Here is a 17,773-nt window from a genome sequence, read left to right as displayed (position 1 = left end):
AAACTACATATAATTATATTTGAAAAATATCTTTCTTATCTAAATAAAACTATTTCTTTTCAAATTGAATTTCGAACGTTGTCAAACATCATTTTAAAAATAACGATTTCTTTAAAAGAAATGATTTTATTAAAATTTAAACCTTTTGTAGTTAAGCTATAACAATTTTCCTGTTTGATTCAGATGTTTGATTTTGTACATAAGATACTTAAATAATATTTTTCTTCCAAACTAGATATTCTTACTCGGATTTTAATATGAATTATGGATAGCTCACGGTTATTTGATTATTTATTTTTGTATGGTATATATGGTATACAGCTAGCGGTGAGAAGAATGAACCGTTTGATCCATATGTTGTGGTGAATAGAATAAATTAATTTGTCTATAATGGGTCGTAATTGGGCAGCGATAAGTTATGGGTGTTGCTTCTTCCATCACCCCATTCTTCTTTTACCCTTTTCTTTATTTTCTCATTCATATTTTATCTTATTAAAATTTTATGGTTAATATTATTTAAAATCTCATATGGATATTTATTCTCTTTATCATTCTTCCTTCTTTCTCTTTCTTATTTTTTCCAGGTTGTTTCTTACGTTCTATTACCCTTGAGTTGTCTATCATGTTTCACTTCTTCTTCTCTTTTACAGAATTGTGACGTGAGAGTGTGGTGGACTTTGTGTTTAGTAAGATGGAAAGTGGGGAAAGCAGTTCATCTTCAGCCGAGAGTGTGGTGGTGCTTCAAGGTGCTGGTTCAGAGGCGTGAGAGGTTCAGAGGTGTGAAGGTGCGTAATAAAACCCTAAAATATAAACCGTATAATGTTTAAACGGATGTGAGCATCCGTCAACGGATGTCAACATCCGTTTAAAGATTATATGGTTTATATTTTACAATTTTTTTTATATTAATTTTGAAGATATTTAAATAATATAATTTATATTTTTTGATATATTATTTGAATAATGGATATGGAGGAAAGATGGAAGATGAGAAACGGATGTGATGGAGTTTGGGTGAGAATCTGAGAGGGTTGGGAGGTGGGTGAGAAGGGGTAGAAAGATAGATTTTAGGGTTAAAGTAAATAATTAGAATTAAAAAGTAAAAAGGTTATTTTTGTAATTATAAAAGGTTAGTTTTGTAATTCAAAAAATATGTAATAAAATTGGGGAGGTGGAGAGAGAAAATGTGGTGGTGAAGGGAGTAACACCCTTGAGTTATTGGTATTGGGTCATAACAGGACCAACATTTGAATTATGGTTAGTGGACTAATAATTTAATTGAGCCAATAACATGACTTTTAGCAAAATAATAATAGAATGATTTAAGATATTGATAATTGATAATGGTTTCTGAACGACAAATCGGGAAAAAGGTAACTTGGTATTATATTGATTCATCAGGTAGCCTATAAATATAGGGCTAAAACACAAAGGTACACACTTTTTACTAAATACTGAATACATTGTGATCAAAAGCTCTTTGAACACATGCCTAACTTGAGCGTCGAAGTGCCTTTTGTAGGTGCTCACCCCTAATCTGGAAATGAAGGAAGCGAAGCAGGTGGTACAAATATAGAAAGGCAGAAAGAACACGTATGAAAGGTACATATCTCAGCCCGATAAATATCCCTACAGAAACATTTTGGTGTCCACCGTGGAGCATAAAGAAGTAGAAGAAACCCAATGGTGACCACGAGAAATATGGAGGAGCAACAAAGCATCAGAGAGATGATCAGGAATATGCAGGCACAAATGTAGGCGCAGCCGCAAGCATAGTTGGAGATGCAGCGAAAGCACGAAGAGGAGATTGCGGCACTAAGGGCAGAATGAGCTCATCCCGAGCAATCCGCTCAGCATTCGGTGTCGAACCATGAGAATGGCCACGAGGTCAGCCGCAATCAACAATCATCCCATCACACTAATCCGAACGGTCGCAATCAACAGCCATCCCATCACACTAATCCAAACAGTCGCAATCAACAACCATCTCATCACACTAATCCGAACGACCAAGGAAGAAAAGAGGCAAATAGCAGGATTATACCCACGCCTCTACAAATCGTATGACCTACCAGTCTACTTCCGTTCATGACGACCATCATGTAGACTCCTATGCTGGAAAAAAAACCCTCTTGCATTAGAGAAATACGATGGTTCGACTGATCTAGATGATCATCTCAGGATATTCGCTAACGTAATGGCATTCTACATGGACAACAACCAGGTTATGTGTAGCGCTTTCTCATTATAACTCAAAGGAGAAGCGTTGGAATGGTACAATACACTTCTCAGAAACACAATGGATTGTTTTGCTACTGTGGAAGATCTTTTTGGGAAACAGTATGTGTCCAACCGGGTACAGGAGTTAACACAGGCATAATTGGTGAACACTAAGCATGAGAAGGAGGAAACCTTGAAGGCCTTTATGAAAAGTTATAATGAGACCGCATGACGAGTTAAGGGTATAAATCACACTTTTATCATCAACATTGTCTTCCTGCTTAAAAACATGATATTTCGCTGAAAAGTTGTATGCGTGACCGCCTAAAACTATGGACGAGCTCCAGGAAAGAGTTGCTGAGTTCATTCGTATTGAAGATATGAGAAACTCAAGGACAAAAAAACAACAAGAAGCTACTAAAGGTGGGAGCAAGAAAGAAGGAAAACGATCATTCAATAATAACGACAAAAATGGAGGTTTTCCTCAGAGAGATTTCACCCGGACACCCAAGTTCAATCATTATACCACCCTTAACGTACCCAAGGCAAAAGTTCTTGAAGAAGCCCTTAATGTCGAACTTCTCACAGTCCGAAAAAAGTATTCTCCTAAAAACGCTGATGAAAGAAAAAACTGCCGGTTTCATATAAACCGTGGTACACTACAGAGGAATGTAGTGTATTGAAGGATGAAATAGAAAGGCTCACTCGAGCAGGCCATCTCCAAAAGTATGTAAAAGAAAAAGAGGGCCAAATAAGAAGCCCCCTAGAGAATAGTCTCTGCGTAGAAGTTCCGAATGGTCGTATCAAAAGGACAACCGAAGTCGAAGGCACAATTGCAGCTGCAGTTACGGTCATGAATGTGAGTGGTTGGTTCGCGGGCGTATCAATACCATTTCTGGAGGCTTTGCTGGAGAAAGGACATCATCTTTGGCCTGCAAAAAGCACCTAAGGAGCTTGGAAACTGTTCACATGGTGGATAGATAACCTTGATCTATGTCACCTATGACCTTTACTGACGAAGACTTCCATGCTCCTGACCTTGATCAAGATGATCCCATAGTCATCACAGTTGAGATAACTCGTTACAGTAAGGTGTTGATTGACCAGGGCAGTTCGGTCAACATCTTATATTGGACAATATTCCTGAAAATGGATTTATCTGAAGATATAGTATTGATTAGAAAAAAAGAAAAAAATGAAATTGGAAACCATTAATATGGAAGAGAGAGAAAAAACTGGACACAGCAGAGGAGAAAGGAGAAAAAATATTGATTCATTCGCCATGTCAGCAAATATTTAACGCCGTTGTTGTCAATTTAACGGATAAGACTTCATTCATATAAGTTTTACAACTTTGGGACCTGTACTGTAGGATACCTAATTCACCAACGGTCGACCGATGACCCGGGCGACCTGGCGACAGTTAAAACTAATAATAAGGGTATGCAATACAAAGCTCCCTTACGGTTGTAATGTCACACGATTACATGTTGATGTCGACCACTTGGTGATGTCGACCACTTGGTGATGTCGACCGTTTGGTGATGTCGACCATTTGGTGATGTCGACCATTTGGTGATCGACAACCAAACAGTGACGTCGCGACATATATCGCTCGCACGACATTTCATATGTTTATGTCGACACATACGACGGTCGACATATAGTGAGCGATATCATAGTAAACGGTTCAGCAGTTAAGAATAAGCAGTTACAAATATTAGCTAACACCACGAATCACGCAAGTAATTGACTCAGTATCAAACACGACGTAGCAGTTACAACTTCCAAATAGTCCACTTCGCTAACTGTCCGGATTTCCAGGTAAACGGTTTATTTTCCTGTTTTAAATATGCAAAGCACACCAGAAAAAAGGTACGTTTTTCTCCTTAGAGAAATTAAGAGAGAGAAATTATTCTTCTTCTTCATCACTTTGAACTAAAAAGATTGAGTAGATCCCTTTTTGACTTGAGCGTCGGAGTGCCTTTGCAGGTACCCAGCCCATTTTCCCATCAAAGAGCATAGCGCAGGAAGGGAGATATCATAGTAGCGGCATCACAGGAAGGAGCAGCTGAGGTTTATTAGGTTCGTATCTCGGTTTCCACATCCATACAGAAACATTTTGGCGCCCACCGTGGGGCCCGAGATTTGTTATCCCAGCAATGACCACTGAAGCAATGGAAGACTTCAACACTCGCGAATTGATCAAGCAGCTGCAGACTCAGATTGAGGCACAAGCACAAACTATAAGAGAGCAGCAAGAAATCCAGCGCAAGCAGGCGGAGGAGATGGCGACACTAAGGGCCCAGCGCCCACCACCAGAGTTTTCCGCCTCCAACAGACAGGAGGATAACGAAGGAAGCCATCATGGAGGAGCATTTGATCCTTTTGGCGGGGCGAGGAAGGGGCCTACTTCCATGCGCCTCACCAACCTGCTCCCGTTCACAGAGGCCATTATGCAGGCGAATATGCCAGATAAACCTCCCCCAGCCTTAGAACGCTACAATGGTTCCGACGATCCCGACAACCACCTACGTAATTTTATAGATGCCATGGCATTCTATAATGACACTGACCCGGTAATATGCCGAGCATTTTCCTTATCTCTTAAGGATGAAGCCCTAGAATGGTTCCATACTCTTCCACGGAATTCAGTAGATTGTTTCGCAACAATCGAATCCCTATTCCGAAAGCAGTACGCGACCAATAAAAAACCGGCGATGACTGTGGCGGAGCTTGTCAATACCAAGCAGGAAAAGGACGAAACCCTGAAAGCTTTCATGCAGCGGTACACCGAGACGGCCCGACACGTAAAGGATATCAGTCACACCTTCATCATCAGCAATCTGCCGTCCTGCTTGAGGCCGGGGTATTTTGCGGAACAATTGTATGCTGACCCTCCAACAACTATGGAAGAGCTGCAATCCACAATTGCTAAATTCATCCGCATCGAGGATCTCCGGAACTCTAGGAGGAAACAGCAGCAGGATGCCTCCAACCATGATGGAAAGAAACCCGCCAAGCGATCGACCAACGACTATAAATCAAATCGAGCACCCCGTAAAGAGTCCGGGTGGACGTCTAAGTATGATCGTTACACGACCCTCAATGCACCGAGAGCAAGAGTGCTCGAAGAGGCCTTGCACGCCGAACTCTTAACCGTACGGCGAAAGGCTTTTCCCAAGAACGCAGATAATAGCAAAACCTGCCGGTTCCACCTGAACCATGGGCATGACACGGAGGAATGTAACATGGTGAAGGATGAACTGGAGCGACTCATCCGTGCAGGCTACCTCCAGAATTATATCAAGGATAGAGTCTCCACTAGGGCCGACTCCTCGCCGAAAGGATCCTTCTAGGCGGAGTCCCGAACGATCGCCTCCTAGAGACGACCGACACCGCAGGCGATCACTCAGCCCGCCCCGACAGATAGTGAGGGAGCGTTCGGTCCGAGGCCGAATCGACACAATATCGGGTGGTTTCGTCGGGGGAGTGTCATCTTCCGCCAGGAAACGGCATCTGAGACAGTTAAAGTCGGTTCATATGGTCGATCGACAACCTCGGTCAATCCCTGATATCACATTCACGAACGCAGACTTCCATGCACCCGACCCTGATCATGATGATCCCATGGTCATCACTGCTAATATAGCTCGGTATGATGTCAGCAAGGTTCTCGTCGATCAGGGGAGTTCGGTCAACATTTTATATTGGTCCACTTTCAAGAAGATTGACCTATCTGAGGACCTCATCGCCCCTTTTAACGAGCAAATCGTAGGTTTCTCAGGAGAAAGAGTTGACACCAGAGGATACCTTGACCTGCGAACTCGGCTCGGAACAAGTCGGGAGGCACCTGAGCTCAGAGTTCGATTCCTGTTGGTCGAGGCAAATACATCGTACAACGCCTTGCTAGGACGACCTTGTCTGAATGCGTTTGGAGCAATTGTGTCTACCCCCCACCTCGCCATGAAGTTTCCGACAGAGCGTGATACTATTTGTACCGTGAGGGCGGATCAGCGAACAGCCCGACAGTGTTATGTGGCCGGGCTAAAGGTCACCCCTTTCATACCAATTCGAAGGGCGAAAGGAGCTGAGGCAGCGGCGGTCGACTTGGATCCCCGAACCGATGTGGACGAACGTCTTCATCCGCAAGGCGAAGTCAAACTCCTTTCGTTGACGGCAGACGCGTCCAAAAAACCAACATTAGCGGGAATTTCACTTCAAGTGAAGAGCATGATCTGGGACGTATACTGCGGAACAATGCAGATTTGTTCGCGTGGACGGTCGCCGACATGCCAGGAATTCATCCCGGGGTCATGGCCCACAAATTGTCCATCTTCCGAGAGGCACGACCTGTCGCTCAGAAGAAGCGACGGTTCGGAGAAGAGAAGCGCAAGGCCATTCAAGTAGAAGTCGAGAAGTTGATGAGTGCCCAGTTCATTAGGGAGTTAACTTACACTACGTGGTTGTCGAACGTCGTCATGGTCAAGAAGTCGAACGGCCAGTGGAGAATGTGTGTCGACTACACCGATCTCAACAAATCGTGTCCCAAAGATTCATATCCCCTACCTAGCATCGATCGTTTGGTAGATGGAGCTTCGGGTCATGTTATACTCAGCTTTCTCGACGCCTACTCGGGATACAACCAAATCCCAATGTACGAGCCTGATCAGAGCGCTAATTACTGTTATGAAGTAATGTCGTTCGGTTTGAAGAATGCCGGGGCCACTTATCAACGCCTCATGGATAAAGTCTTCCATCATCAAATAGGACGATGCATGGACGTATATGTCGACGACATGGTCATTCGCAGCAATTCTGTGGAACAACACCTGCAGGATTTAAAGGAAGTTTTCGGCCAACTCCGACGGTATAGCATGCGCCTTAATCCTTCCAAGTGTACTTTCGGTGTCCCGGCGGGTAAGTTCTTGGGCTTCATGCTTACACGGCGAGGCATCGAAGCTAATCCAGACAAGTGCAAAGTTGTACTCGACATGGTTGCTCCAAAAACTCTAAGGGAGGTGCAACGTCTAGTGGGTCGGCTCACAGCCTTGTCCCGATTCATTCCGAAGCTAGCTGAGCACATCAAGCTCATCTTGAAGAATTTGAAAAAGGGCACCACACGACACTGGGACAATGATTGTGAAACAACATTTAACACTATCAAACACATTCTCACCAGTCCTCCAATTATGGCTCGACCGGACGATGGGTCCGACTTGTAGCTGTATATCGCAGCATCCCACCACGCTGTTAGTGCCGCCTTGATACAGGAGGCGCCCTCCCTCAAGCTGATATACTTTATCAGTCGTACACTGAAGGGGGCCGAAGAACGATATTCTCGAATTGAGAAAATTGCCCTGGCCTTGCTCACAGCTTCTCGTCGACTTCGACCGTATTTCCAGAGCCATCAGGTAGTAGTCCGCACAAATCACCCCATAGCCAAGATCCTCCGCAAACCAGACTTGGCAGGACAGATGGTTTCCTGGTCCGTGGAACTGTCAGAGTTCGGACTCCGTTACGAGCCACGCGGGTCCATCAAGGGTCAACATTTGGCAGACTTTACAACTAAGTTGATACCTGCACCAGAGGACTCGACCCCAAAGTGGCACCTCAGTGTGGATGGTTCCTCAGACAAAAGGGGGGGGAGCCGGTGTCGTCCTAGAAGGACCGGGTGGTTTAGTCATAGAGCAAGCCATCACATTCACGTTTCCAACTAACAACAACAAGGCCGAGTACGAAGCCTTAATAGCTGGCCTATCCCTAGCCAGAGAGTTCACGGTCAATCGTCTTGAGTGTCGGATGGATTCAAAGTTGGTAGTCGGCCACGTGAACGGAACTTATCAAGTCAAGGATAATCACTTGCTCCGCTACTTCCACAAAGCTCAAACCTTACTCCAAAACTTCGTCGAGGTTAGCGTCATCCATGTACCCAGGGAGCAAAACGCAAGAGCAGATCTTTTGTCTAAGTTAACTCATTCTAAAGAACGAGCACAACTATCCTCAATCATTAAGATGACGCTCGACCGTCCTGTCGTGGAAGCTTTCGTCACCAACATGTCGACACCTATAACAGACTGGCGCCAGAAGATCAAGGATCTCATGGAGAAACAAGACCAAGGAGAGAGCATTACTGTAACCGATTCCAAACGCATTGCACGTTTTGTATGCATAGGCGACGACCTATACCGCCGCGGCCACAGTACTCCTCTGTTGAAATGCATATCAATGGAAGAGGCATGATTTCATTCTGGTAAGCGGACACTGAGGGGACGCATTCTCCGCGCAGGATATTACTGGCCTACACTCGACGACGACTGTGAGACATTTGTCAAGAAGTGTATCTCCTGTCAAGTCCACGGTCACGACATTCATGCACCTCCCGAAGATTTACACAGTATTGTTTCCCCCTGGCCGTTCGCTCAGTGGGGCCTCGATATAGTTGGACCGTTACCAATCGCTAAAGCGCAAAACAAGTTCTTTCTCGTGGCGGTCGACTACTTCACAAAATGGATAGAAGCCGAGTCGTTGTCCGTCGTTAGTGCCCAACGAGTGCAGAAGTTCATTTGGCGCCTCATATGTCGGTTCGGCCTCCCTCAGAAGATCATTACTGACAATGGTCGCCAATTCATCGAGCGCAAGCTAGAAGATTTCCTTAGCAATTTGGGCATCAAACATGTCACCTCGTCAGTCGAACATCCTTAAACGAACGGTCAAGCAGAGGCCGCAAACAAAGCCATACTGATGGAGTTAAAGAAGCGACTCGGTGAAGCCAAAGGTTTATGGGTGGAGGAACTACCAGAGGTTTTGTGGGCGTACAGATGCACTCCTCACGGATCGACAGGGGACACACCATTCAACCTGACTTACGGCACTGATGCCATGCTCCCAGTCGAGGTCGGCGAACCCTCATTAAGACGGAATATCACTGATATGACGCTTAATGAAGAACAGTTACGGGTGAATCTCGACATCCTCCCTGAGCGTCGGGAGGTCGCTACCATTCGCGCAGCGGCGCAAAAGCGAATGCTATCTCGTCGTTACAACACCAAAGTCAAACCCAGAGCCTTCAAAAGCGGCGATCTGGTGTGGCGTAAGCGGGGAGAAGCCAGGAAGAATCGAGCGCACGACAAACTAACTGCCAACTAGGAAGGCCCATTCCGCATCGTCGAGGACATGGCGAATGGAGCTTACCGCCTCCAACTCCTCGACGGACAGTCCGTTCCCAACACGTGGAATGCTACTCATCTTAAATATTATTTTAGTTAGCGTTCATCTTTTGCTGACACATTATTCATTTCAGTTTCAAACACGAAGTACATTTCGTTAATATTATTTTGTCATTTCTTTTACAATTTCTTGCATGTCGAGTCCCGGGTCGTTGTCGATCGCCCCAGGTACATCCACTTCCGCACAGCTTGGAAATACCCCAACTGGTAGATGTTCCCCCTGGAACACCCAGTCCATTAGGGATACACTCCCATTCCCAATCTGCTTGGGATACACTCCCACTGGTAGCTGTTCTTCCTTGAACACCCAGTCCATTCGGGATACACACCCATTGGTAGATGTTCACCCTTGAACACCAAGTATTCCCCTACTCGACCCTCACCCTCGACGGTCGCGCGCGGCGCTACTAACACGCTCAACATCGACACTATTCAACATATGATCTTCTTAGTCGATCATCCTCTTCAACATTCGTTCACTTAAGCGAATATTCAACACGTCAATCAGTATAAGGAAAGTTCATCACATCCAAGAAAAAGAAAACATCCCAGAAAACACTCACAAAGAACGCATTCACAATCATCAAAAGTTCCACACCTTCAAGTTCAACATTACAAAGAAAAACAAAATCTTAATCTATTACAATATTAGGTGTGCCGCCAGCGGCATCTTCAGCAGTCTCCACAGCCGGTTCATCCACGGCGACTGCTTCATCAGGTTCCTCGGTAGCAACCACCTCTTCATCTTCTTCTTCGTCCATGAAGGCATCTTCAGGGATTTCGTTAAGGGGTTTCAGTTGACCCTCATACACATCCTTCCGAACGTCAAAATCCACTCCATCAGTCGACACCTTAAGCAAGTGTCCGACTTGCCTCAGAGCCTTCCGGAACCCCCTGGTATGTTTAATCATTACCGCCTCCTTCAATTCTTCTATCAGCTCCCTGTCCTCCTTTCCTTCCGCCCTCAACGCATCCCTCTCTTTGATCGTCGCCGCCCCTATCTTCTTGGCTCGTTCTAGCTCACTCGACAGTTGATCACGCTCCTTCCTCAACGTCAAACCGGCATCCCGGACATCGTTCAGCAGCACTTCAGCCTCTCTAAGCAGTTGCTCTGACCGTTTCTGCTTTGAATCACAAACAGCATGAGCCTCAGTAAGCTCCTTCAGCTGAGTCCGCGCCTTGTCCAACTCAACCCGCAGAACACCTCTGTCGGAGGCATATGCAAGATGCCACGCTAACATCTGTGACCGAGTCGTCATTTCCAACAGGTCGTCGGCCATTTGTTGCTCAGTCATGCCCTCCACCACCTTCTTCTCCGAGTTGTCCAAAATGAGATCGACCTTATGGCTCAAGGTGAAGGAGGGATCCCATACGCCGAGCGGGAGGGGACGCGCCGTCTCATCTACAATCTCCTTCTTCTTCGACACAGCACCAACAGTGTCAACCACTTTCCCTTTTCTTTTTTGTTCCAAGGGTTGCTCTTCCGCGGCCGTTGTCTCATCAGTCGAAGTCAACGTTACCACTGGACCAGTTGGTTGCACTTGCATACTTGGTTGTCCCTGCACACGTCTGGAGGACGACCCTGGCAAGTCACCTTCGGCCTTCTCGTTGTCGATAGTTTGGAACCAATTTCGGCCACTCCCCTTTCTTCCCATTATCTCTGCACAGCACAGGCCAACCAAGAACAGTCAACAACTACAACACAACAAATACAAATAACAAGAAGAGGATCATACCAAACACCCTCGAATCAGCATCGTCATGCTCAAGGCAATTTATGAGCCGACGGGAAGAAAAGGGGCGTGGCAAGGCCGTCAACACGTTCAACGCCTCTAACTCCTCGATCGTCATTACATCCTCGGCCCACGAGGTAAACCTCAGCGGATCCTGCGTCCAGTACAATGGGAACTTGGGGTTTCCCTCTCCATCAAAAAAGTGCCTCCGCCCAGAGTCAAGGATCGACACTTTGAAGAATTTATTTTTAAAACCCCTATACGATTGTAGGAACAGCTCCAGCAGAGCATTACCCGGCTCAGAAATCAACGACACCCAACCCTTTTTCGCAGCTGGTCGACACCTAAAGAAATGTAAAAACAAAGCCACGGTCGGCCTAATAGCCAAGGCTCGACACAGAACAGCAAATGCCTGCAGATATCCCCAACTGTTGGGATGCAATTGACTAGGCGCGACATTTAAGGTCCTCAACACATCCATTTGGAAGGTTGTGAAGGGCACTCTAAATACAAATCGTAAAACGGCGACGCATAGCAGTAAAAGAACTCATTGGAGCTATTCTCCCTCCCATGAAACACCCTCTCATCCTCCCTACAGGCCACCAACTTCACACACGATTTATACCCTTGGGTTCTCAAAATACAGCTATTTTCTACCCAATCTGCTAACACTGCCCTACTCCTAAACAAACTACTATATTCGTCAACTTCACGCGCCACCCAGGCATAATCGCCGTCACGAGCCGGCGATGTTCCACACGCCTCTGGACCTTCACTCCCCAAATTTCCATAAAAAAACGCGTTTTCACCGAAGGGTAAAGTGGTGACATCGGGACACTCAGCCGATGACGACGGGCCCGGTAGTTCTGTACCGGCGCTCTGCCCCTTTTCTTCCATTTTCGGCCAACAACAAACCACACTAGGACGAGGACAAGGTTGGATATTTACCTGGAGTATTGCGTCTGAAGGTCAGAAGGTTGAATGATTTCGCAGCACGCGGGATGACTCTCACCGGCAGGCAGATGACACTCTTAGGTTCTGGTAAGCACAGCGCGTCTTTTCATCTTCGTCTCGTATTAAAGAAGCCAAGACTGAAAGTGCATCCAGCGCCGTCAGATCAATTCCAATCCAGCGACTTGAGTTTCTTGTCTCTTCGCTTCCCCACAAAAGCGGGAAAACCCTAAAATTTCTAATGTCAAAACGGTGCGTATCGTCTCCCCAGTAGAACAACACTCAACGTCCTTTAGTAAATTCGCAAGTAAAAGCTACGCTCGTTTACTCGGACTCGGGGGGCATGTACTGTAGGATACCTAATTCACCAACGGTCGACCGGTGACCCGGGCGACCTGGCGACAGTTAAAACTAATAATAAGGGTATGCAATACAAAGCTCCCTTACGATCGTAATGTCACACGATTACATGTTGATGTCGACCAGTTTGTGATGTCGACCACTTGGTGATGTCGACCGTTTGGTGATGTCAACCATTTGGTGATGTCGACCATTTGGTGATCGACAACCAAACAGTGACGTCGCGACATATATCGCTCGCACGACATTTCATATGTTTATGTCGACACATACGACGGTCGACATATAGTGAGCAATATCATAGTAAACAGTTCAGCAGTTAAGAATAAGCAGTTACAAATATTAGCTAACGCCACGAATCACGCAAGTAATTGACTCAGTATCAAACACGACCTAGCAGTTACAACTTCCAAATAGTCCACTTCGCTAACTGTCCGGATTTCCAGGTAAATGGTTTATTTTCCTGTTTTAAATATGCAAAGCACACCAGAAAAAAGGTACGTTTTTCCCCTTAGAGAAATTAAGAGAGAGAAATTATTCTTCTTCTTCATCACTTTGAACTAAAAAGATTGAGTAGATCCCTTTTTGACTTGAGCGTCGGAGTGCCTTTGCAGGTACCCAACCCATTTTTCCATCAAAGAGCATAGCGCAGGAAGGGAGATATCATAGTAGCGGCATCACAGGAAGGAGCAGCTGAGGTTTATTAGGTTCGTATCTCGGTTTCCACATCCATACAGAAACAGGACCCAATCTATACACTTTTAAAACCGAGTACTAAATTAAAAAAAATCACTTAAGGACCAAATAAGCATTTAAGCCTTTATAATAAAAAAACTTAAACTGTTTTATCATATATTTAATATATCTATTTAGCCAAAAAATAATACTTAGTATTATAATTTATAATTTGAGTAGTAAAAGATAATTTCGAATCTCAATCAAATATTAAACAAATAAATCGACAAGGCAATTAATCAAATAAATCGATAAGGCAATTAATGATCAATGAATAAATATGGAGAAGTGCACAGAGGTGTTTGAATGACATATATTATGTATAAAAGTATAAACCAAATTCAAATATAATATAACATTCAATGCACTGTTTTATATACGTTGCGTATATTATATAAATAAAACTCCAATTAGACTTGTAATAAAAAAACAAAATTTAATTTTTTTTTCTTGCACCTTATATCTTTCTTCTATCTCTTATAATTTCTTTTTCCATTTTGGGTTTTTTAATATCTAGAAGCCATTTTTTAACATTCGAATTATATAATCTAAAAATCAAAAGTAACTACTGTATAATATTTGAAAATATTTTCTTTCCTTAAAAAATAAATTCCAAAATGCACAAATTTAAAACTGAAGTGACTTTTGAATTATATAACGTGAAAATCATTTTTTCTACAAAAAGTAATTTTCAAATGTCATTCAAAAGCCATCTTTTGTCTTTGAATAGAATAATTTGGAAATTATTTTCACTTTCAAATCAATTAAATTACTCTTTTAGTTCTGAATTAAACAATTTAAAAGCTTTCGGATTATACAGTATAAAAATAAAAGACAATTTTTATATTTACAGTCCAAGGAAAATCAGAAAATAAATTTATGGAGGTATAGAAAGAAACTCTTAACAAAATTAATAACACTAATAATGTTAAACAATCTAATCTGACTCACATAAATAATAAAATTCTTTAATTTATTATAATTCTTTTCATTAAACATGGACAATTTTTAAATAGATATAAATAGAGTTTGAGTCAAATACAAATAATAAAAACTGAAAATAAAATATCAACATACTAAAAATAAAATATATTTAATATATATCTTATATCAACAAAATAAAATAAAATAATATTATACCTAAATAAATAAAAATTCAAAACTACTCATCCTTATTTTATCTCCATCAAACTAAATATTATTAGACCCAAATTAATAAAATAAGATTTAAACAAAATTATTAATAAACTTCTAAAATTTAAGTTTATCCCAATAAAACTCTCCTATAAACTTAAAATTTTTTCTTCCTTCATCCCGATCAACTTTCTTAATTCCTGAAATGATGTGGTAGGTAATGACTTTGTGAATATATAAGCTATTTGCTTCTTTCTCTCTACATGTTCAAGTTCCACACTTCTTTCCTTCACCTTTTTCCAGATAAAATGAAAACGAACATCAATATGTTTGCTCCTCACATGATTGATTGGATTGTTTACCAACTTGATTGTTGATCTATTGTTTACTCATATTAACACATTTTCTTCTTTCATTATTTCCAAATTCTTCAGTAGGTTTCTCAGCCATATTGCATGTCGGACACTCCAAGATGCTACCACATACTCAACCTCACATGAGGATAGTGCAATAATATGTTATTTCTTTGAGAGCTAAGTAAATGTTTTATCTCCCATAAAGAAGACATAAACAGTTGTGCTCTTTCGATCATCCACATCTTCACACCAATCATTGTCTGAATACCCATTAAGCCGATATTTGTCCGATTTAGTATACCATAATCCGAAAGACATAGTTCCCTTTACATACCTTTGAAGGTGTGGGGAAACATTAGAAGGGGGGGAGGTCATGTGGTCACTCATAAAATACAATCCTCTTCATTCCTAGAGTGTCATGTGGCCACAACTAAAAGCAAATCCTCTTCAATGGTGGAGGGACATGTGGCCACTACCAAATAGAAATCCTCTCCACTCCTAGGGTGCCATGTGACCACTTCTAAAAAGAAAATCCTCTCCAATGGAAGCATAACACATGGCACAGACTTTCCACTTGGTTTGGATGTCTAACTGAAGAAAAATCCTATGCTACTTAGTCGTTAATACAAACCTTAAACAAACCTGCACTACTCTTCAATCCATGCTCCATGAGGGCTCCAAAGGTGGCCCACAAGGTAGAGTTGATGTCATCTTCATGGATGCCTACCATTCTCTTGAAAATGTTTGACCATGGCTAAGGAATTTACCATCATTTCCTCCCTCTTGAAAATGATTTGCCCTCAAATCTTGAACATGGAACAAGGCAAACTTCCTTATCTTCTTTGGAGTTTTGTGCGTTTCTCCACTAGGGTCAAATACCCATTTTATAACAAAAGTTAGAACAAATGTTATAATAGTGAATAAATGAAGAATATAGCTCTCAACAATGATACACCTTAAATCAAATGAATGATCAAGGTCTTGTAGAGTAAGAGCATCTTTGAAGCTTTTATTTGTCTTGTGTTGGATGTATATGTTTGAAAGACTATCCATTCCAACAAAAGAGTTAATTTTTAGGGATATGCTATCATACCATCCCTTTTGAAAAGGATTTGTCCTCAAATCTTCATGTTCTTTTATGACAAAAACTCTTTTCTTATTACTGGTTCATTTGTGTATCTTTCCACTAGGATCAAAGATCCATATGCAAGTTTCATCACACACAAAACCAATAATCTTATGAGCCACAAACAACATGTATCTAGATGAAAGATTTAAAGAAGACCTTATGCTAATTTCAAAAGAATTTACTTGAAAACTTTGAAGGTCTACTCCACAAAATTGTTTGTGTTTACTTTGAGTTAATTGTATCCTAGAAGGTAACATCAACTTAAAGTTTGATTTGGAAAAATTTGAGGAGTTAAAAATAATGGGAGGTGAAAAAGAAGTTGAAATTTTTTCAAAAGTAAAAGTTGAAGTTATGAAAGATGGTTGGATGTATTGAGAAGAGTTCAAGGATTGAAAAACTACTTCATCATCTTAGTCTCAACCTTAATTGGGGGTGGTAGAGGGCTTTAGTAACTCTTGCTCTTCTTCTCTTATCTCAATCTCTTCTTTTTCTCTCTTTTCTTTCTCATTCCTTTCTTTTATCTTTTTCTCTTCATACTTTCTTCTTATTTCCTCCTCATTTTTCTCTCTTATTACTTGCTCCTATTTCTCTCTTTGTTCTTTCTCTCTTTTCTCATACTCCTCATTCTTTCTTTGTTCTTTCTTCCTTCCTTTGTCTTCCTCTCTTCTTCTCTTAATCTTCCTTAAATCCTCTTGGGCGTTTTCTTGCTTTCTTCCCATCATTGGAGAGGATTCGTGGATACTTATTCACTCCTTAAAGGGCCTCAGTTTTGGCCAATGAGAGCAAAGGTGAGAGATCATGCTTTTAGGGTTAGAAGGAGACACCCTTGGCCTATAAATAGAGGTGTCTCCACTCTTGTATTTCGTCTTTGATGTTGAGTAATGTTATGCTGCCCATTTTTTTTCCATATTACTCATCTTGGATCAAGACTAGAGCAACCCATTAGGCTCCTCTAGTCACCTTCCTCCTTGACTTGGCTTAACTTCTCTTAGAGCCACCAAACACTACACCACCACTACCATATCTCCTAGAGGCCATGAGCTTCTACCCCATCCACACCTTAGCTCATCCTTCTTAGACCATTTGCCACTACATTTTCGTACCATTCATCAAAGGAAACACCCCTCCATGCATATCTCCTAACTTTGGCCCAACCTAGCCAAGGAGGTTCCCATCAAATTATGAATCAAGCTTCGATACCTGCTTGCATCAACATGATCGCCTTCCCCATTGTTTTGATAGCTTCGTGCCAGGTTTCATTAGAGTGGAAACTAGATTGCATTTCATCATCTTTGCCTTTTTTTAGTATATCTTCAACATACCTCTTTTGAGACACAAAAATCCCTGTTGAGCTTTGATTCACCTCAAAACCTAGAAAATATTTCATCATGCTTAGATCAGTCATTTCTAACTCCGCCTTCATCACTTCTTTAAATTCTTCAACTAGCTCGACTTTACCTCCCATGAAAATCAAGTCATCTACATATAGAGCAGTGAACAATATACATGTTTTGTGCTTCTTTAGGTATAGAGCATATTCATATGGACATTTCTCATAACCATTCTTCTTGAAATAGGTATTAATTATTTCATTCCAGACTTGAGGAGCTTTCTTCAGACCATATAGTCCCTTTTTCAACTGCAACACCTTATTTTCTTCACCTCTTCTCATGTAACTAAGTGTTTGCTCTACATAGACCTCCTTTTCAAGAACACCATTCAGAAATGCAAACTTCATATCCATCTACTGAACCTTTCATCCTTGTTGAGTTGCTAGTGAATAGTAGCCGAATTGTTTCCATCCTTGTCATTAGAGCAAATAGTTCATCATTGTCAATTCCCTTCTGTTGTTTGTAGCCCTTCACCACAAGTCGAGCTTTATAGCGTTCCACCTATCCTTCTACATTAATTTTCTTTTTGTATACC

The 17,773-nt window shown here is 42.3% G+C and overlaps 3 protein-coding genes across 3 annotated transcripts; 2 read left to right on the top strand and 1 right to left on the bottom strand.

The window, feature by feature from the left end:
- Window positions 1–4,382: 4,382 nt before the first annotated feature.
- On the top strand, window positions 4,383–5,579 carry LOC148201575 (uncharacterized). Its single transcript, XM_088109438.1, has one exon. The coding sequence runs from the start codon at window positions 4,383–4,385 to the stop codon at window positions 5,577–5,579; it is 1,197 nt and encodes a 398-aa protein (XP_087965564.1).
- Window positions 5,580–8,964: 3,385 nt separating this feature from the next.
- Window positions 8,965–9,369, top strand: LOC124832631 (uncharacterized). Its single transcript, XM_047306885.2, has one exon. The coding sequence runs from the start codon at window positions 8,965–8,967 to the stop codon at window positions 9,367–9,369; it is 405 nt and encodes a 134-aa protein (XP_047162841.2).
- Window positions 9,370–10,081: 712 nt separating this feature from the next.
- LOC148201574 (uncharacterized) lies at window positions 10,082–11,908 on the bottom strand. Its single transcript, XM_088108931.1, has 2 exons — window positions 11,186–11,908; window positions 10,082–11,109 (listed from the first exon to the last, which is right to left on the bottom strand). The coding sequence occupies exons 1-2, from the start codon at window positions 11,661–11,663 to the stop codon at window positions 10,082–10,084; spliced, it is 1,506 nt and encodes a 501-aa protein (XP_087965057.1). The 5' UTR covers window positions 11,664–11,908.
- Window positions 11,909–17,773: the final 5,865 nt, after the last annotated feature.

The sequence above is a fragment of the Vigna umbellata genome, chromosome 3 (genome assembly GCF_029865625.1).
Source record: "Vigna umbellata cultivar VRB3 chromosome 3, Vumbellata_1.0, whole genome shotgun sequence".
Classification (NCBI taxonomy): domain Eukaryota; kingdom Viridiplantae; phylum Streptophyta; class Magnoliopsida; order Fabales; family Fabaceae; genus Vigna; species Vigna umbellata.
Note: the sequence above shows the minus strand (reverse complement) of the source record. Positions and strands in the feature narration are given on the sequence as shown.